This window comes from Petaurus breviceps, unplaced genomic scaffold (genome assembly GCF_028583685.1).
Source record: "Petaurus breviceps papuanus isolate PSGF00001 unplaced genomic scaffold, PetGlider_PUasm1.0 90804, whole genome shotgun sequence".
Lineage (NCBI taxonomy): Eukaryota > Metazoa > Chordata > Mammalia > Diprotodontia > Petauridae > Petaurus > Petaurus breviceps.
The window spans coordinates 10984323-11005855 of record NW_027187348.1 but is presented as its reverse complement, the minus strand read 5'-3'; the positions used below and the strand labels follow the sequence as shown (position 1 = coordinate 11005855).

Below are 21533 nucleotides of genomic sequence, written 5' to 3'. Positions count from 1 at the left end.
ATAACTGGCCGTGTAACCTTGAGCAAGTTACTTAACCCCAATTGCTTTAAAAAAAAAAAAAGAAAGGGAATACAACGGGCACTACTGCCAAGATGCATGTGTCTTAGTGACATGTGAGATGGGAAAGAATGTTTTAGGGTATATCTGCTACAGCAGAGATTCTTAATCTGGGTTCTGTGAACTTAAAAAAAAAACCCACAACTTTTTGATAATTATCTTTCAATATAATTGGTTCATAATTCTATGTATTTTATTTTATGTATTTAAAAACATTCTGAGAAGGAGTCAACAGGTTTTACCACACTGCTGAAGGGATCCCTGACTTAAAAAAAAATAAAAAGGATAAGAACCCCTGCTTTAGAGGGAGAAGTCTGAGAACAGAGTACATGAGATGAGGATAGAAAAGGATGTCTTAAGACAATGTTTCAGGGTAGTGTTTGGGCTTCAGGATGAGGATTACACGAATGAGTGTCATAGAGTTGGAAACCTATAGAACAGGAGAGAAGATATCAGAGGTCTTGAGTAGAAAATAGGTCTGCCAAGATGATGATGGTAACTATCCAGGGGGTGTTTTCCTCTTTTAGAGTCCTATCTCTGAGTGGGTGGGGAGTCCTAGGGTGGATTATTTGGTTTAGAGCTAATGGGCCTTGTACAAGTGAACTCCATGTTTATGGATTATTTGGTGAAGTTTCTTGATACTCCTCCACTAAATTCCTGTTTTAATGCTTTATCATAGCGTGGAGCCTGGATTCTCAAGACCTATGTTAGCAGAGAATAAGCTTTAGCAAATAAGTCTTAGCAGTCTGGAAATGTTTTGAGTAAAAGCCCAGTGACTCAAGACCACTTAACTAAGTTTGGAAAGGCTCATCCACAGAAAGGTGACCAACAGTTGATGATTTACTTGGCCACACTAATCAATCAACAAGCATTTATTAGCACTTATTATGTGGCAGGAACTGTGTACAAAGAAAGGCAAAAAAGTCTTTGTCCTCAAGGAGCTTACATTCTAATAAGGGAGATTATAACATGCAGAAATTATTATATATAAGATAAATCGAGAGTAAGTGGAAATTCGTTTTAGAGAGGAAGGCACAAGTAGCTGGGGGATTAGGAAGGAGCTCTTGGAGGAGACAGTGCATGAGCTGAGTACTAAATGAAGCCAGGGACTCTAAAAGTCAGAAGGGAGAAAGAGAGCTTTCCAGGAATGGGAAGAAAGAAAGGCATGGAGATGGAAGATGGAGGATTGTGTGTAAGGAACAGCAAGTATACCATTATGGATGGGTATAAAGAATAGAAAAGTTAGGAAGGGACAGGTTATGAAGAACTTTAAATACCAATAGGAATGTTCCTATTTGATCCTGTATGTAATAAGGAAGCACTGCTATTTATTGAGTGGGATGTGTGAGACAGTAACATGGTTAGCTACACTTTTTTTTTCAGAAAATCACCTTGACAAGTGTATAGAGTATGTACTGAAGTGGGGAAAGATTTGAGGAAGGGTGTCCATTTAGAATGCCATTGTAAGAGTCCAAGAGAGGTGATGAAAGTCTGAATGAGGTGGAGACTGATTGAATGAAGAGAAGGGAGTAATACATGAGAGATCACAGAGAGTAAGAAATTACAAAATTTGGCAACTGGCTGGATATGTGAGAAGATAAGGAGTCAAGGGTAGCACCAAGGTTTTTGTCATAGTTGACTGGAAAAGGGACAGTGCCCTCTTTGGAAACTGTCTTATTAATGGAGGGAATGTTCAAAGAGGTAGTACCCACATTGATGATGTAATGGATATTCTGAAGAATTTATATATTCTTGATATCATACATAGTTCAACTGAGAATGATTTATTTTCTTACACAAATCCACATTATTCATATGAAAATACATTAAACTATGTCATTTGCCTTTCATCTTGAAATGTGAAAAAATAGCTCAATATTTATTTCTTTGGGCCTTTTTCCCATAGTACTTGAACTTTATTGCATCATCTCATACTAAATTCCCATGTCATACTATCTGGTACATAAATCAATTTGGCTTCTTAGACAGGTCACAATGAAGTGGAAGACAAATACATTTCATAAACTCTATTTTATAATCCACATTCTGAGCTGACTTGTCCAAAACAAAGATGAACCTTGGGTGTGGGTAAATTCAATCTAAATTCAAATTACAGACTATTAGCTCTGTGTCTGTGTGGTACCTGAATTCACACAGACAAAAATAGTCCCAGACCATAGGAAAGGGGTTTATTTCACCCATGTTACTTGGGTTTAAATAAATTAATATAAACTTCTCAGAGAGGGAATAGATCTGGTGAATAAGAGGTGGCCAAAGTGGTAGAAATAGGAGAAATTCCAGGGTTGAAGGTTTTAATAGTGTGTTTTAGATTCCGAAGTGTTCTGAGTTCTAAAATACTGACTTATGAACTTGAGGAATATGATTCAATTATAAATTAAGGGCTACATATATTGAAGTGTTTCACAGGAAGTCAGGATTTATAATTGGAAGGGATCCTGGGCATTATCAATTTTTACCCCGCATTTGCAAATAAGGAAACCAGACTCATAGTAGTAATAAACTGGCTTGCTTAGAGTTATACAGGTAGTACATAGGAGAGTCAGATTTGAACCAAGTCTATTGATTCTAAATTAGTATATTTTGAAAATTTCTTTCCAAAATTTTTTTAAGCAAAATTTCAGTTGGCACCAAAATTAAGTTTTTATTATAGGATAACACAATTATTTTATATTTGCTTAGCTGCAAAAGTCCTTTATTCAAGACTTAGAATTTCATGATTTTTGTCTAATATTTCCCAAACTTTAGTCTGGATAGGTGAAAAAAGATTTCACCTCTTTTTAAAAGAAAAGCTTAAAACTCAAGTTCAGAAGAGGAGCAATCATGAGAGCTAGGAGGATATAATAGGCAAATTGGCTTTTTGAAAATACAGCCTTATTAAAATGCTTCTCGTGGTAAGATTGCTATGGCTTAATTCACAGCGGAATTATACAATACTGAGTTTTTCAAAGAATTTAAATTAGAAAAGAAAAAAGGCAGGGTCCAAAGGACCAAGAATGATACTTTATAGTATCCCCCCAACTCTCTTTAAATATGTAATCTTTCTCTTAAGCTGCCACATGAGAACTTAGCTGAAGCTATTAGCTATACTTGGTTAAGTAGATGGTCTTTTAGAACTGAAAGTTAGTGTTACCCTTTCCTGTGTATGTAGACTATTTGAAGTGTAAGACTGCCCTGTCTCTCCTATAAGGGCAATAATTTGTTCTGAGGATGAGACATGAGCAAATCTATTGATAGCATTGTGAAGAGACTACTTTCCGTGTGGTTGTTTATATCATGTTCTTAGGAGTGGATGTAATTATTAGACACCTGCTCTTTGTTTAAGGTGTAGTAGAGCATGGATCTCTCCATTAATATTGAACTCAGATGCCTCACTGCAGACTCAGGAATGATACTGGGTCCTCAAAGTTTGTGCCAGCAGAGTATCAGCTATGCTTTGAGTACAGGCCACGTGACAATTGTTGTCTGAGGACCAGCCTAACTAAGTTCAGAGAGGCCCATTTCCAGAACCCTGGCCATCAAGTCCAGTGATATAATTTCTGCCACAGAACCCCATAAAGATGGTCTATTGAGTGTGAAAGGATTTATCTGTGATAGTGGAGAGAACATTCACTTGGATGAAGCTGAAGATCATTTGAACAATTTGTATTGAAATCATAGGCAGTTCAATGGCACAGTGGATAGAGAGCAGGGCCTGCAGTTAGGAAGACCTGAGACAAAAGTCACTATGACAGGTATGTGGTAGAAGACCTTGATCCTTCCATATTAATGTCCTTCCCAAGCCTCAGTTGGTCTGAGGCAAGACTCATTTAAAGACTAAGAGCTAGATAAGAATTGAGACAGAAGACACAAAAATATGAATCTGGGAGGGGAAGATCCTCAAAGTTTTTGGCTAGAACAGAAAACAATTGCTATTTATACTCATTCTAAGCCATCATAACCTAAATTATGAGCCATAGAGTCTTGGGCCAGGGGTTATTACTGTCCATTCAATGAAAGTCATGGTAGCTCCATCTGAAACACAATGGGCCAGTCCTGAGAATCACTGGACTCCTTTAAAACAATTTTTTTAAAAAAGCTTGTTTTTTCAGAATTATATTTTAAGATACCCTAAATGAATACTGCACAGGACAAAAAGTAAATTGTCCCAGCTTCTAGAAAAAAATCTAATCCCCAAGTCCCAAAATATTTTATAAAGTATAAGTAACCCAAAATTATATTCCTATGGACACAGCATCCACAAATAAGGATGTAGTGCCCCAAATGGAGACAGGGACCACATGTAGTAAGGAGACGTAGTTTTAAGGATAAGAGTAAAGACTGATAACAAAAAATTGTTAATATAATTGTTCATATAATGACAGAAAATTGTTAATACCAAATATAATATTATTTTCCACTCCCCGGTAATGTCAGAATTACAATAATGTCTTCACATTTCTACACTTAAGATATTTACTCTGCACTCATGGGACAACCCCCAGGATGGTGGCTCATGACTGATTTATTTCAGGACTTGACACTGGGAAAACCAGTCTTCTTACTACTGGAACTTTTATTCCCAGGATACATAGGCAAATAAGTCTAGGAGTAAAAACATGCTTGATTTAATGGAAGAAAAACATTTCAGCAAAGTTATTATATGAGTCATATTTTCCTATTAAGTTCCATTTAAAGTTACAGATATATTGCAATAGCAAAATTATGACTCTTGGTAATGATAAAATAACACTTAAAATGAATCAAACCCCTTACAATGATATTTTTTTAAGAAATAGTAAAAATTTCTCATAAAATAGAAAATATTCCAAACATTACCATTTGAATTACAATACTATGTTGAACTAGACCAAATCATAATATGAAATCATTGAAAGTAAAAACATAGAACTGTTCTAGAAATCCTGACTGAACGGCATTTTGCTTTACTCTGCTTCATAGCATTCCCACTAGAGAAATAGAAATGTCCATAGTTTTAATGATTGAAGTATTATTTACCATATTTCCCCAATAATAAGACACTGTCTTATTAATTTTTTTGGACAGAAAAACACCAGAGGGCTTATTTTCAGGGGAGGGCTTATTTTAATGAACATTGACAGCAATTTTAATAAACAGGTAAATGTGAACAAAAAAATGTACCTTTATTCAATAAGCAAATCACTGGGGAAGAACAGGATGACACGCTCACTGCTGCAGCTCTGATTGGATGCAGCTTGGAGCACAGCGTGTATTTCACCGGGGGGGGAGGGGGGGACAGTGCATACAGAGGGTACCGTAATGTAGCGTGTAGCGCAGGGGATCACCTTCACTACAGTAGCAATCTCAATAGGGCTTATTTTCTGGGGAGGGCTTATTTTAGAGGAATCTTACACAGTAAGGGGAGGGCTTATTTTCGGGATAGGTCTTATTATCAGGGAAACACAGTACCTGCCTTTTTTTTTGTTTTTGTTTTTTGGAAGGGGCCTGTGATTTCATAGGTATAGAAAATTCCTAGTATCAAAATTCCTTCTGTTTCATCCATACTCTTACAGTCCTTGTGGCCAAGCCAAGTTCTGCTTGAACTTACAGAGCTACTCTCCTTCTAGGTTTTCCTCTTAGGCTACTCAATTCATAGTAGTTCTCCACTGTATGTGATGTTTTCTTCTGTTCACTCATGTCTCTAGCCTTAGTTCTCAGATTGAGACTTTGTGTCATAAATGCCTTCTTTAGCTCCCTTATATGGTTGGGTTGGGACTGTTTTATCCTCTTTACAGCCTGGATGCCATTGCTGCTGCTTGGTTGTTGCTATGGATAGGGAAGTTCATTCCTGGTCTCTTCCTATTTCCCCATCTATAAAATGGTGGGTTGAACTAGATGACCTCTGAGGTCAGAAAAGTCTGGCTTTATATCCATGACCTTGGATCTTTTAGCTCTTCTACAACCCTGGCCTGGAACTCAGAGCTAGGCCAGGAGCTAGGATTACACACAGTCCTCTGCTTAATCCCTGCTTTCTTACTCTGTCTTCTGGTAGCCCAACTCTTGTGCTAGCCTTGTATATCTGTCTCTATCTCTTACTTTTTCAATCAGTAGTCAAGAGTTGGTTTTGCTGCCTGCCATGGCCTTCCTTAACAAAATATGGGAGATTACATTGAGAAAACCACCTTACCTTCACTCTATCTTGGTTAACTCATGTTGAGTATTATATCAATATTGAAAACTGCACTGGTTTCAGATGTCCTGGAGCTCCCTCAGTCAGGCTGCCAGTACACCTCTACCCCATCTCCATTTCCATAGGTAGGCCCCTAATGGGATCTAACAGAACATTAGAGACTGGACTGGTTTTAGATCTCCTGGAAGGCTCTGAGGAATGAATGTCCAGGGTGAAGCCTCGGTGCCCCTTCCCTATCTCCATTTCATTGGACGTATACCTATTGGGGACTAGCTTTATCTTCCATTGAAGCTCCAAAAGATAAGGATGAAGGTCCTGTTAGCTTCAGGCCCTATTTACCAGAGATTGAGCTGGCCTCAGCCCACTCCCATCCTTACTCCTCAAACTGGTACAGAGCACCTACTAGTTTGCAGCAATCTTCATATGTAGGTCTGGAATGAATGGAAGAGCTTAATAGGCCTTCTCCTTTTTTTTTTTTATCACTGCTTCACTTGGCACTATTCTAGACTCTTTCCTGTGGAACTTCTTAGGGGAGCTAGGCTTGACTAGCTCCATTTTTACCCAAACTCCTTCCATTGGTACCGACTAACGACCCCACTGTAACTTGGAGTTCTAGTGAGTTGTACAGCTCGGATATGTCAGAGGTAGTACTTGACCTAGCTCCTTCTGACTTCAAGGCTAATCCTCTATTGATTATGCCATGCTGCTTCTCATCATCAGTCATAAATCTACCTGGCATTTTAAATTTTACATCTGATACAATTTCTTTTCCCCCCTTTTATATTTAATATCATTTCAACTATTGGATCTATCAAACCAAAGACAGGAATAAATTCTTATTTAGCAATGAGACCTATCTCATCAATGGTTCTCACATCAGGGATCAGTCTCTGAACTATTGGGTTTAACTAAAAAAGTCAGACCTGGGAGTCACTGTAGAATGTTTCTTGCAGACATTAGCCTTGCTACAGACAGAGCAACAAAATTCAGGGTGTCATCAAGACATGCACAACACCATAGCACAGCCTCATCTACAACACTGCCTGTAGCTCTGGTCACTTCACCCCCGTTAGAATGCAAATTCCTTGTGAGTAGGAGCTATTTTATTTCTTGTATTTGTATCCCCAGCACCAAGTACAGTGCTTGGCACATAATAGGTGCTTAATGAATATTTGTTGGTTGTATCATAAAACCAGAAAGATTCCAAAGATAAGCAAATGGAAGGATCAGGGAAATGAAGAAGCTACCCAGTGAATGCCTCCCCAAATGCTGGATGCGGTACGACGAAGGCTGAAAGAGCAAATGACGAAAGCTCATGCAATCATGAACGGCACCGGCAAACTCATACTGTATGTCTGGGGCGTACTGCTTACCTTGGAAAGCATTACAACAGGCCACTATACTCTTCTACAAGTCTCACAGTGCCTCTGTTGGAGATAGATAACTGGAGTAGAGCTCAGTAAAAATATCTAACATGGCATGGCAACTTATTTTCAGATTGCCACTGCTGTTACAGGACCTATCAACTAGTTCTTCAACAATTGTATGATTTCTTGAAATTTGGTTGTTGTTGTTAAATTCCTGTTTCTGGAAGGACTCAAGTGGAAACGATTTTTATGTATAAACGTGCATCTTAGCCTGAGTTTCAATGTTGTTCTGAATATTGATTGTAGTTATTCGCTTTAGAGAATCTAAAGTGTGCTAGTGTTAAATCATTATCTGTATACAGTGCCCTGGTGAGATTCAGTTGTCCCAGGCTTGCATTTGTTAGCATTCCTAACACAATTTGAAAATAACTGTTCTATGGAGTATAGAAGAAGAAAATCACAGTCGGTAAATTTTATAGGCTAGGTTTCTTAACTGGCACTTCTAAGAGCTTTAAATATTCCATCTGGCCTTTAAGGCTCAAAGCCTCAAAAAAGAACCCCTGTTTTAGAGTCTACAAAGATACCTTCTGTAATTCTACACTGAATATGCATTCTTAGGGCACCCTATTCCCACAAATCATGGCATGTCTACTTAGGCTGGTCTCACTCTCTTGTTAATGAATGCTGTGAACACAAACATACCAATCACCAATAAGAGATCAACTATTCGCACTAACTTACTCCTTTTTTCTTTATAAACTACTGAACTAGAGTAGATGTTATCAGAAGTCCTTTTTAAAGCAGCCCAATACCAAACAAATTCAAATAATACAGTTATAAAATACAACAACTGCTTGAGAGGAATTTATTTTGTAGAGCATGTGTAGAAGAATCTCTTTACAATCAGGAATGTTGTTATCCCTGAGATTGACCTTGGGATAAAAGTGTAAAAATGTGGCAAATATAAAAGCATAGAATTTTAGTTTTGAAAGAAAGGGACTGCATAGGATCACCTTGTAGAAAGGTTCCAGACCTTTTTAATATCAAGAACCCCTTTGACAATCTGGTGAAGACCAAAGATCCCATAGCAGAATGATGTTTTAAAATGCAGAAAATAAAACACATAGGATCTCTCCACAGTTCTCTTAAGGAAAGCTAAGAACTCCGGACCTAGTTCAATACCCATATTTTATAGATGAAGAAACTGAGATCCAGAGAAAACTGAATTGCCCAAGGGCACAAAATTAGTGAAAGAGCCAGGGTTAGGTTCTAGGTTTCCTGAGTTCTTGTCCAGTATTTTTCTACCATATATATTTGGACTGATTTTCCAGAAAGATGATATACCTTACCTTAGATTCTTCTTATCCAAGGGCACTTTGGGGGCACAGTTCCTGGTGAGTAGGAATTCTTTAATGCATTCTTCAGAGCATATAAAAGGATTTTTTAATAATTCTTTTTTTTGTCTTTTTTTGGAGGGAGAAGGCAGGGCAATTGGGGTTAAGTGACTTGCCCAAGGTCACACAGCTAGTAAGTAATGAGTGTCTAAGGTTGGATTTGAACCCAGGTCTTCCTGACTCCAGGGCCAATGCTCTATTCACTGCACCACTTAGCTGCCCCTAATAATTCTTTAGAGTATTTAAAGGATTGCCATCCCAAAGGGAGAAATGAAGAAGCTGGGAAGCCCACCTGTGGAATCACCAAATGCTCACTGCTACTGGCTCAGCTACCTCACTGGTCCCTAAGGTGTAGGGCCTTGCAACTGGTCCATGCAGTCCTGCACTTGGCATATCACTTTCTGGCTTCCATGCTTCTCAGAATGATTTGGTTTTATTCCTACCAGCTCCTTCTATGTGGGGACTGAGAAGTCAGTCAGTGGGAAAAATAGCAAATATCAGTTTAGATAAGCAAGAATATTACTATGGAATCAATTCACTAAATGGCACTTTATCTCCAAGAAATTACTGGGGGAAATTTGAAATAAATAAACTACTGAGATTTGGAATCTGGCCAACATAGAAACAGATTCTATTGACACAAAGCACATATAATTACAATTGTTCAGCTGATTTCTAACTTAGTTTTATAGTGGCAAAATTACCTTGCCAATTCTTAAGCAGTAGAATAACCATCTTCACAGGGACTCGTAAGGCATAATTAGTCAATGGTCATAAAGACCTCTGAAGAGGAAATGAACTATGCATGATATTTAACTTTCCTTAGGGGTATAAGACCATCATAGTATTTTAGAGTTGGAAAGCAATTTAGAGGCATTTGGAAAAGGCACCTCCAAACAATTCTAGGAAGTGATGTCCAGGGAAGAATGTAACCTGTTATACTGATAGATATAGCAACTCTCCTGTTCTCTTGACAGTGTACTCCCTGTTGGATATCTCTGCCTCTCAACCAAAAAGAACCCCCAAATGGCAGTGTTTATAGGACAGGAAGAAAGGATAAACCAGTTAATAAGATCTTTCCTCCCGGTAGCCTCATTTTGACAGAAAAATGAAAGTGCCGGACAGTGGCATAAGCAGTGACTCTGGAGTCAGGGGACCTCAGTTCAGGTATTTCTGATGACAATTGTCTGTATTAATTTTTTTGGGCTTCAGTTTCTTCATTTATAAGATGAGAGAGTGTGAATAACTGGTCTCTGAAGACCCTTTCCTCTCTTGATCTATGATCATAATCAATTCAATTAGTATTTGTCAAACATTTTATGTGCCAGGAAAAGAACAGTTAATAAGGAAAGGCAATATGGAATAAATATTTTAGTGCATACAAAGAACTGGGAAATGATATTTGTTGACAAGAACGGTGGCAAAATGGGTTCAAGTTTGGGGTAGAGGGAAGCAAAGAAGATAAGGAAATACCTTCATAAGCAACTTTTCCCATAATACCCTAGATAAATGTTACCGAGAAGGGTAATGATTTCAATACACTATTAGCCATCTTACACTGATAAAGTAATCTATATTAAATTAGTAGAGAGCAGAGTAAGACACTAAGGAAATGGAATGCACACACATATTCTACTGTATTGTACTTATTCAATTATATATTTTATATATAAATTATATATACAACATTAAATAATCTCTTTCTTCCTTCTGTGGATAGAGGAGAAAGATGGGGAAACAGTACTTGGCATGAATAAATAAAGGTCCAGAGCACAATGTACTATTGGAAAAGTTGTTTGGAAGAGCAAGCATAAGGCATCTGGAGTTACCATAAGAGGGGCGCTTGGGAGGGGGCACCAAAATAGGAGGGTTTTTTTTGCCTTCCTCACATTTTGGATGGAGGGAACATGGTGACTGTTATTTCTGTATGGTGATTAGAGGAGTTGGGGGTCGGGACAGACAGATCCTGGACCAGTGGATAACTTGGTGTAGGAGAAAGGGTTTCTCTCTATGCTTAATCCTAGTATACACTGATTTGGTGACATTAGACTGGCATGGTAAAGACCTGGGATGAGGTCCCAGCTCCTGCATTTGCTGGCTAAGTGACCTTGTACTAAACGCCTAGCCTCTCAGTTTCAGTTTCCTTATCTGTAAAATGGGATTAAAAAAAAGTGTTTTCTCTGTCTACTTCATAGGGTTATTATGAAGATTAAGTGATAATAATGTACATTGACCATTTCATAAAGGTTAAAGTGCTATATAAATATGAATTATTACTATTACCATAAAGAACTGGGAAAAACTGGGAAACACAATGGGGCTACAACCTGAATTTTGAGAAATGCTTCACAAACAACCCTAGATGTTGAAAATCTGAGTTTATTGAGCAACATTTTGTTACCCAATGATTCTTAATTCCTCCCTTCCCTGAAAAGTGGGCATTTTCATTCAAGAACATAGTGAACTCAAGCTGTCGTGGGGCAAGAGAAAGTATATTATAGGTTTGTTCCTCATTTTGTGAGTCCTTAAAAGTAAAGTTCACTCTCTTGCAGTGCTTGCCTTGCTTATGTTGGCTAGAGTGGCTGTCCCCCAAAGTAAAGGCAGGTAGAATGGTAACAATTCCTTCATTCAATGATTCTCCTGAATAGGTAAGTAGAGGGTGTCCTGATTTGTCTCTTCCTTCAACTTTACACCCATTTATTAAATGCCTCCAGGTCACAGAATGAAAAGAACTTGGACTTAGAACTGGGAAGCCTGGTTTAAAATCTTGGCTATACAAATTACTCTCTGTGTAATCCTGGGCAAATCATTCAATCTCCTTGGGTTTCCATTTCCTAAATTGTAAAATGATGTACTTGGACCAAATGATATCCTAGCTCTATGCAGCTAAGCACACGTACTGAGATAGGTACAAAAAGTGAATATGGCATAATCCTGGCCCTTGTGAAATTTATAGTCTTGTAGTCTGGGAGGATGTTCAAATACATACTCAACTACTATACTATAAAAATGACTTGCTTCTAGGGCATAAAACCTTAGAGCTGGACCAGCTTAGGGTGCCTTATTCTTTCTCTGTACCCAGTGATCAGAGTTAGCTCCTTCAATGAGCAAAAGAAAGGTCTTAAAACATAATTAAGTTTACAACTGGGAAGAAAAAACCAATTAGGATAGGATGAATGGACAGCACTGATGCAGGGGAGTGAGCTCACTTATTCTCCATGGGGATCACTGTTCTTTCACCTCATTTTGTGTGCTCCTACCACCTTGCAGCTGACATACTTGGGGGTCCCATCTCTACCTCCTTGGCCACTTTTTCCACCAATTCATGATTGGACTGTCTGTTCTTTGTGTCCTTCCTCTCTTCCCTGTTCTCCAAAGCGTTTTTGCTTCAGATGAAAAAAATTCTAGATAGGCCTCTTCTGTTCATAGGAAAAAATAAAAAGGACTCAAGTTTTCCCTCTTTAGCTCTATAGTGTTTCCAGGAAATGATAATGGTAGACTCAGAGAAGGGGAAGAGAAATAGGACAGATATGAATCTATGACATTTTAACATTTATAGTTGTATGGATGTAGTAGAGAAGTAAGTAACTGAGGAGTTACTATTCATAACTATTCATAGGATTCTCACCCTTGATGGGAATTCAGTAGTTATATTTGTATATGAAGCTACAGTCAAATTAGAGCACAAGTGCCAGAGTGCTGCTTGGGCTGCCTCTGCTTCTCTGAATCGTATCTCCAGACCTATGTTGGACTCCCAAACTGGACAACTGTGTTCTTAGAAGAGAAGATGGACCCAGAACTCTGTGGCTACAATGTAGGATACCAGAGCTTTGTGTCTACTGTGGATGGATACATTTTTCTATCTTGAGTTTCTAACAGTTCTTTCTTTATTCAGATTCTTTTTTTTTTTTAGCAGCAATCGGGGTTAAGTAACTTGCTCAAGGTTACACGGCCAGTTATTTCTGGGTGTGGTGCTGAGTATCTGAGCCCAGATTTGATCCCCAGGTCATCCTGACACTGGAGCCGGTGCTCTTACTCGCTGAGCCACCTGGCTGCCCCTAAGCAATTGGGGTTAAGTAACTTGCTCAAGGTTACACGGCCAGGTGTTTCTGGGTGGGTGCCAAGTGCCCAGGATTAGATCCCCAGGTCATCCTGACACTGGAGCGGGTGCTCTTACTCTCTGTGCTACCTGGCCGCCCCTGTTTATTCAGATTCTTTAATAAAAAAGGTTCAATTTTATAGAAGTGTCTTTGCAGTCAACATACTTGTTTCAATTCCTTGTGAAAAAAAAAATAGCTGACGAGGCAGAGCGTTAAGAGCTCTGAACCAGGAGACCTTAGTTTTAGCTCTGAGTTTGCTATTAAATAGCTGTGTTACCTTTAGCAAATGAATTAACTTTCTCTGGACCTTAATTTCTTTCCTTACAAAACGAGAGGGGTAAATTAGATTATGGACAGCTTGGTGGCACCATAGTACACAGAATGTCAGGCCTGGAGTCAGGAAGACTCATTCATCTTCCTGAATTCAAATTTGACTTCAGACGCTTACTAGTTGTGTGACCCTGGACAAGTCACTTCACGCTATTTGTCTCAGTTTCCCCATCTATAAAATGAACTAGAGAAGGACATAGCTAAGCATTTCAGTATCTCTTCCAAGAAAACCCCAAATGGGGCCATGAAGAGTTGGATATGATTGAAAAAGGCCGAACAACAAAACTAGATTATAGTTATTGTTTCTTCTATATCTAAAACTCTATCACTCTATGAGATTGCTTTGGAAAGTCCTACAAAATACTTGTCCTCTAGGAAATTACCTATAACTAAGTTTTAGAATGTAATGCTAATATTTAAATGTACTTTCATGGTACCTGTCATGTCTTAATATGGGTGTCGGAAGTACACTCGTCAAAAGCCATCCAAACTCAGCCAGAGTATGCAGGAGGGGACCGTAATCAGTTTTAATTTCACAGCCCTGCATAAATAAATATAGAAACATGTGAGTACTCTTTATATTTACTTAACTAATGTCAAGTAATTAAATATGTTACACAAAAAAATAGTTGCTACTGAAAATGGTTACTAATGGATGACAGGTAAACTCAGATCACACCCAGTTCTAATAGGGAACTGTGTAACATATATAAAGTAGCTAACGTGATAAACTGAAGAATAGTTACTACTAATTACCTTGTATCTAGCAACTATTTTTCTTCAAGAAGAACTGTATGGAAATATTGCATAAATTTACCCCTAGCTGTTCCCTTTTACCCTAGTCCTAAAACTAGATGGTTTTAGAATATGGACTGTCTCTTTTATTTAAAAAATTATTGATATGTTTTCACATCACCTTAATTTCCCAATATATTTTCCTTTCTGCCTCCTCCAGAAAGTTATTTCCTCATAAAAGAGAAAGAAAAAATCAAAGGCAGTTCTGTGAAATTAACAAATGTATTAATCAAGTTCAACAGTACACCATGTGTTCCATTTACTTAATCCCTCAAATCTTTAAACAAGGGGGGATGTATGTTCTCATAGCTCTTATTTGAAGAAGGGAATAAGCACTTATTAAGTGCCTAGTATGAACTAGGTACTGTGTGTTCTACAAATATTAACTCAATTGATTCTCATGACAATCCTATGAGGTAGATGCTGTTATGATCCCTATTTTGTAGTTGAAGAACTGAGGCAGACGGAGGTTAAGTGACTTGCCCAGGGTCACACAGCTAGAGGTTGGATTTGAATTCAGCTCTTTCTGACTCTAGGTCCAGCACTCTATCTGCAATGTCATCTAGTTGCCAAGCTTAGTTATTATAATCACACAGCATTTAGTTTCAATTTTTTGTTGCTATTGTTCTATTTTCATTGTTATAGTCATTATGTAGAATGTTTTCCTGATCATTCCTTTGCCTCTCTGAATTTTTCAACCTTCATTTCTTACAGTTCAGCAATATTCCACAATTTGTTTAGCCATTTCCCCATCAACTTACATCTATTTTGTTTCCAGTTCTTTGCTAATACTCAGAATGATGCTATAAATATTGGGAGAATATATTAAGATTTTTCTTCTTTTCCCCCAGAATTTATTTATTTTTAGTTTTCAACATTCATTTCCACAAGATTTTGAATTACAAATTTTCCCCCATCTCTCCCCTACTCCCACCCCAAGATGGCAAACATACTGAATACCTCACCCCCCCCCCCGTCTGCCCTCTCTTATATCCCCTCTCCCTCAAATTGCCCCCTTCCCCCTTACTTTCTTGTAGGGGAAGATGGATTTCTATACCCCATTGCCTATATATCTTATTTCCTGGCTGCATGTAAAAAAAAATTTTTTTTAACATTTGTTTTTAAAACTTTGAGTTCCAAATTCTCTCCTTTCTTTCCTCCTCACCCACACTCACTGGAAAGTTAAGTAATTCAATATAGGTTATACATGTGTAGTTATGCAAAACATTTCCATAGTAGTCATATTGTGAAAGGCTAACTGTATTTTCCTCCATTCTATCCTGCCCCCCATTTATTCTATTTTCTCCTTTGACCCTGTCCCTTTTCAGAAGTGTTTGCTTCTGACTAGCCTCTCCCCCAATTTGCCCTCCCTTCTTTCTTTCCCCCCTTATCCCTTTCCCCCCTACTTTCCTGTAGGGTAAGATACCCAACTGAATGTGTCTATTATCCCCTCCTTAAGTCAAGTTCAATGAGAGTAAGGTTGACTCATTGCCTTTCACCTCCCTGCTCTTCCCCTTCATTGTAACAGCTTTCTTTTGCCACTTTTATGTGAGATAATTTATCCTATTCTCTCTCCCTTTCTCCTTCTCCCTCTCTCACCTCTTAATTTTGTTTTGAAGATTTCATCCCTTCATATTCAACTCACCCTGTACCCTCTGTCTATGTGTGTATATATATATATATATATATATATACACACACACATACATATAGCACACACATATACTCACATACACCCACACACACACACATATATACACACACAAATATTGTCTTTCCATGTAGGAATGTAAACAGTTCAACTTTAATAAGTTCCTTATGATTTCTCTTTCCTGTTTACTTTTTCATGCTTCTCTTGCTTCTTATATTTGAAAATCAAATTCTCTGTTCAGCTCTGTTCTTTTCATCAAGAATGCTTGAAAGTCCTCTATTTCATAGAATGACTATATTTTACCCTGAAGTATTATACTCAGTTTTGCTGGGTAGGTGATTCTGGGTTTTAATCCTAGTTCCCTTGACCTCTGGAATATCATATTCCAGGTCCTTTGATCCCTTAATGTAGAAGCTGCTAAATAAGATATTTCTTTCTTTTCCTTCTTTGAGTATAAATCTATTAGTGGGATCTCTAGATCAAAGGATTTGGAGGTACAGAGTCTTTCATAATTTTTTTATTACCATAAAGATTGCAAAAGAGGTACATTTAGTTCCAACTTTCTAGATAAATTGTGATAAAGAATTCTAGAAACTTAGTCAAATGTACCTGTGAGGACAGACATGAATGACATCATTCTTCTCTTAGCTGACTGACTGTGAAGGACTGAAAGCAAGACAATAAAACTTAAGCGTCTGCAAATATTTTGGTTTTTTGCCTTTTTTTTTTGAAGGGGGAAGGTCGGGCAATTGGGGTTAAAATTAAGTAACTTGCCCAAGGTCACACACTAGTTTTGTGTTGTGTCTGAGGTTGGATTTGAACTCAGATCCTCCTGACTTCAGGGCAGGTGCTCTATTCACTGCGCCACTGAGCCTCCCCAAGTTTGCAAATATTTTGCAGATTTATTCATTAGATTTTGACTAATATTTAAATATTTATTTAGAATTTACAGATTTATTTCATCTAAATTTTATCTGTCTCTAGGAAGATTATTAGTTTCAAAACTTGGGTGAAATATAAACACAGACACACACACACACACACATATATTTCAGTCATTTTTTTCAGTCAAGTGTGGGGCTTTCCTGGCAAAGATACTGGAGTGATTTGCCATTTCCTTTTCAATCTCATTTTACAGATGAGGAAACTGAGACAAAGTTGAGTGACTTCACAGGGTCAAATAGCCAGTGAGTATCTGAGGCCAGATTTGAACTCAGGAAGATGAGTTTTCCTGACTTCAGGTCCAGAACTTTATCCATTGCACTACCTAATAGCTTAGGTTCTGAATTTCCTATTGACATTCTACTGATTCTTTTAAAGTTAGGATAAAATTTTGCTTTCTTTGGGAAGCTTTTCCTGGTAACTTCAGCCCCCTTTAATTTCTCCTTTCTCTAAACTACTGAACAAATTATTTTCCATCATTTCATTCTTTAACTGGATCATGTATACAGAGCTTCCCAAAAATCTTGGTGTAGTTTTAAGCCATTAAAGCTTACTTATTTGTATTTAAGTTATTAAAGTTTAAAATGGCACTAAGACTTTTGGGACATTCCTGTCTATGTTTTATGTGTGAGGCTATAGGAGGCTGAATTAGACAACCTCTATGGTCTTTTCTGAGGCAAGAAAGGATTTAATTTTGTTCCCTGAGGCTTTGGCTGCCCTCTTAGAGTTTCTATAAGAATTGTGGACCAGGGGAAGAGGCAGAGAACAGATGAGAGATTAGATATGAGGGTCTTTTTTACTATATGTTCAGACTTAATTCAAAAAGTTTGTGCTTGGGACTCTCCTCAATACTTTACTGCCTGTGTATTTTCTAATTATTCAGAACTAGATCTATATTTATCCTACTAATTGGCATATAGCTTTCTCGGCATATAGTTTGTGAAGGTTGATGATACAAAATGGTCTCATATATGTGAAATATGGTATATCTAAAAATAGTACTAGTCATAATAGAAAGAGGCTCAAAATAAATTATGAGGTAAATGATTGGGGAATGGATAAACAAATCATGGTATATGAATGTAATGGAATGTTAGTGTGCTATAGAGAATGATGAATCTGAACAATTCAGAGAAAAATAAAAAGACTTGTATGAGCTGATGCAGAGTAAAGAAAATAGTATCAATACCCACTGACTACAAAAACATGAATGAAGACACTAAAAACCAGCAGAATTCAGGGCAAGTACAATGGCCAATATAGATTCCAGATGATTGAGATTACAACAGATTCTCATCCCTTTTGTTAAGAACTGGCAAACTATGAGAATGGAAAGTTACATTTGCTGTCAGTCATAAGCACTACAACCAAAGTTATAACTAGCAATTCAAATACTAAAGTTAGCATCAAAAAATGTTTCTGGGAAAAATAGTAAGAAAATCACTTTTATTTTTGCTTTTTTTGGGAGGGAGGGGCAATTGGGGTTAAGTGACTTGCCCAAGGTCACACAGCTAGTAAGTGTTAAGTGTCTGAGGATGGATTTAAACTCAGGTCCTCCTGACTCCAGGACTGGTGCTCTATTCACTGCACCACCTAGCCACCCCCAAGAAAATCACTCTTAGGTCTACTTTTAAAAGCCAATTAGAGACCTTGAGCCACAGGTTATAGAAACTTTGGGACACCATAAGGGAGACTTCTACCAAGAGAAAGGCTCAGTCAGGAAAGAGTTATGGCCCTAGGGAGGTGAGTAATTATGCTCAGGAAGTTGATAACTTCCAGTTTTACCTAATTATTATTGTTAGTAAGGTACTAAGCTTAGTTGTTTTTACCTGGCCTAAATTCAGTGCCCAGTGGCAAAGCTCCCCTCAGTCAATCCTAATTCTAATTCTAGCAAAATTAGATAAATTTTACTTAACTGTTTTTATGGGATGAAAGTGTGCATGTGTCTGCATATGATATGGATTACTAGGGTATGACTGACATGTCAAGACAAGATGTATCAATTTTTAAAAAAGGAAAATGGATCTTCCATGAAGTCCTACTCTGGTGCCTTATTGTGGTTAGGTGGCAATCCTGAGTTCTTAATGGTTAAAATGCTAGAAGACTGCAAAGTATGGAAGGCTATACTATGTTAGAAAGTTTTTGACTGTGGTCAGAAATAGACTATGTCTGCTCTCCAAGGGTTAACCTAACTAACATGGCTTTGGAGTAAGAAATGAGAGAGGCCAAAGTCTTGTAGATTATAGAGAGATCCACACCTATATATTCCAAATATATTTATCAAGAAGAGAGCTGGTCAGCATCTACATGATAGGTGCAAAATGAGGCATATATTTTCAGACATGGCCAATGTGTTGATCTGTTATCCTGGACTAATCTTGTTTATTACAAGGGAGGCCTTTATGAGGTAGGAGAAGTCAGTGGGAAGTGACTCAAAAATGTAATGTATCTGTGATTGCATTAATTTGGATGTTCTATCCAAGAACAGCCAATCAATTAATAAACAATTATTAACCACCTACTATATGCCAGGCAATGTGTTATGCTTGAGGGATCCAAAAAGAGGCAAAAGATAATCCCTTCTCTCAAGGAGCTTACAATGTAAGGGGGAGACAAAATGTAAACAAATATACACAAAACAAGCTATATACAGGATCAATAGGAAATATTTAAAAGAAGGAAGGCATCAGAATTAAGAGGGGTTGGGGAAGGATTCCAGTAAAAGATGGGATTTTAGTTGGGACTTAAAGCCAGGGAAGCCAGTAGGCAGAGATGAAGAGAGTGTTCCAGGCATGGGGTACAGCCAGAGAAAATTCCAAGAGCTGGGCAATGGAGTCTTTTGTTCCTGGAACATCCAGGAGACCACTGTCACTGGATGGAATAGTATGTGTCAGAGGGTAAGGTATAAGAAGACTGGAAAAGTAGGAGGGGGCTAGGTTATGAAGGGCTCTGAATGCTAAGCAGAATGTATTTGATCCTGGAGGCAGTAGGGAGTTACAGGAGTCTATTGAGTAGGGAGTGGGGGGTAGTAGGTGTGTGACGTTATCAACCTTAGTTTCAGGAAAATCACATTGATGGCTATGTGGAGGATGGATTAGAGTGGAGAAAGAGACTTGAATCAAGCAGACCCACCAGCAGGCTATTATAATAATCCAGGCATGAGGTGATAAGGGCCTGCACTAGAGGGTAGCAGTATCAGAGGAGAGAAGGGGGTATATTCAAGAGAGGTTTCAAAGGTGAAATCAACAGGCTTTGGCAGCAGCTTGAATATGGGAGGGTGTGAGAGAGTGAGGAAGCCAAGATGACTTCTAGGTTGTGAACCTAAGGGGCTGGAAGGATGGTGTTGGCCTCTACAGTAATAAGGAAAGTAGGAAGGGGGAAGATTTAGGGAAAGTGATAATGAGTTCTGTTTTGGACATATTGGCTTTAAGATGCCTACTGGACATCCAATTCAAGATGTCTGAAACGCAGTTGTAGATGGGAGACTGAAGACCAGCTGAGAGGATGGGACAGGATAAGTAAATTTGAGAATCAGCAGTATAGAGATGGTATAGTGATATTAAAAAAGAATGAAAAGAACACGAATAAAATAGTTTTTTTTTAAATAGGGGCACTAAGAAGCACCACACATGATGGGCACTGAAAAACAACAACAAAAAATGAAATTGATTATATCCTAACAGTTAGACAATGACTGATTACTGATGTGGAAAATCATTCTGCAAATAACCATCTGTGTACAGACTACTGACTTGTTAGATAAAAGATGAAAATCAATACCAAATTGGAGGAAAAATTAAAAAGGAGAAGATATTACATATAATTGAGGCAATTTCAATGTATATTAAGCTATGTTCTGATGACAAAAAACAGGAAATGGCTAAAAGGAAAGACACTGATACAGATTGCTGCAATTTTCTCAGGAATTTTAGCCTATGTCAATTAGTCACCACAAATAGATCAAAAGAATGTAGAAATCTAGCAAACATTTGATCTCTCTGCCAAATAAACAGATGTGCCAGTCAAGGACAACAATGGTTTGGAAGATAAACTGGTTTGTAAAATATAATGGAAGAAGATGGTGAAACAATATGGTAAGAAGCAGTGGAGAAATACACCTCTATATACCTTGTAGATACATTACAGATGAATAATATGAATAGAAGAAGACTGTTGACTGGATTGCCTTTGGGAAATTTTTTAGTGCTTTTAATAATCCTAAGAGTCTTCCCTAAAATAGGGTTTTATTTTTGAAACAACAATAATCTTCTTCTGATGATATTTGGCTGTAAGTCATGGAATAAATTTCACAATCTACAAAAAATTAAAGATCCAAGTCACTGAAGGGATGATGAAGAGATACCCTATGAGAAGGGTCAGGCATATTACCAAGAGAAAGCTGCGTAAAAGATATTATTAAAGAAATGTTTGACTGTATAGAGATAGCATGGCACAGAGGGCTAGCTGTGGAGTCAGGGAATACATGGATGGGTTCAAGTCCTACCATTGACCTATTATAGAGGAACTGACAATCTACAGTGTTGTGTGCGTGGGTATTTCTATACTGGAAATTATCCCACAGGGATGTCATCATAGGTCTGGGGAAAAAAAAGACTATAAAAGGAAGTGAATTGCTTAGGTGGTGAGAATGAAGGATAACTGATGGAAATTGGTGTACTCCACTGGTAGCCATGCAATGTCAAGAGACCTAGAACTCTTTTGTCTCCC

The 21533-nt window shown here is 37.8% G+C and overlaps 2 protein-coding genes across 4 annotated transcripts in view; both read right to left on the bottom strand.

The window, feature by feature from the left end:
- HSPD1 (heat shock protein family D (Hsp60) member 1) overlaps window positions 1-21533 on the bottom strand; it is a 349976-nt gene that overhangs the window by 116225 nt on the left and 212218 nt on the right. The gene's annotated exons all lie outside the window — the stretch shown is intronic.
- The window catches only part of RFTN2 (raftlin family member 2), a 76216-nt gene that overhangs the window by 14704 nt on the left and 39979 nt on the right, over window positions 1-21533 (bottom strand). For all 3 annotated transcript variants that reach the window (XM_069070140.1, XM_069070141.1, XM_069070139.1), the window contains one exon: window positions 13855-13958. In XM_069070140.1, the coding sequence (XP_068926241.1) occupies window positions 13855-13958 (104 nt within the window). The remainder of the gene's footprint in view (window positions 1-13854; window positions 13959-21533) is intronic.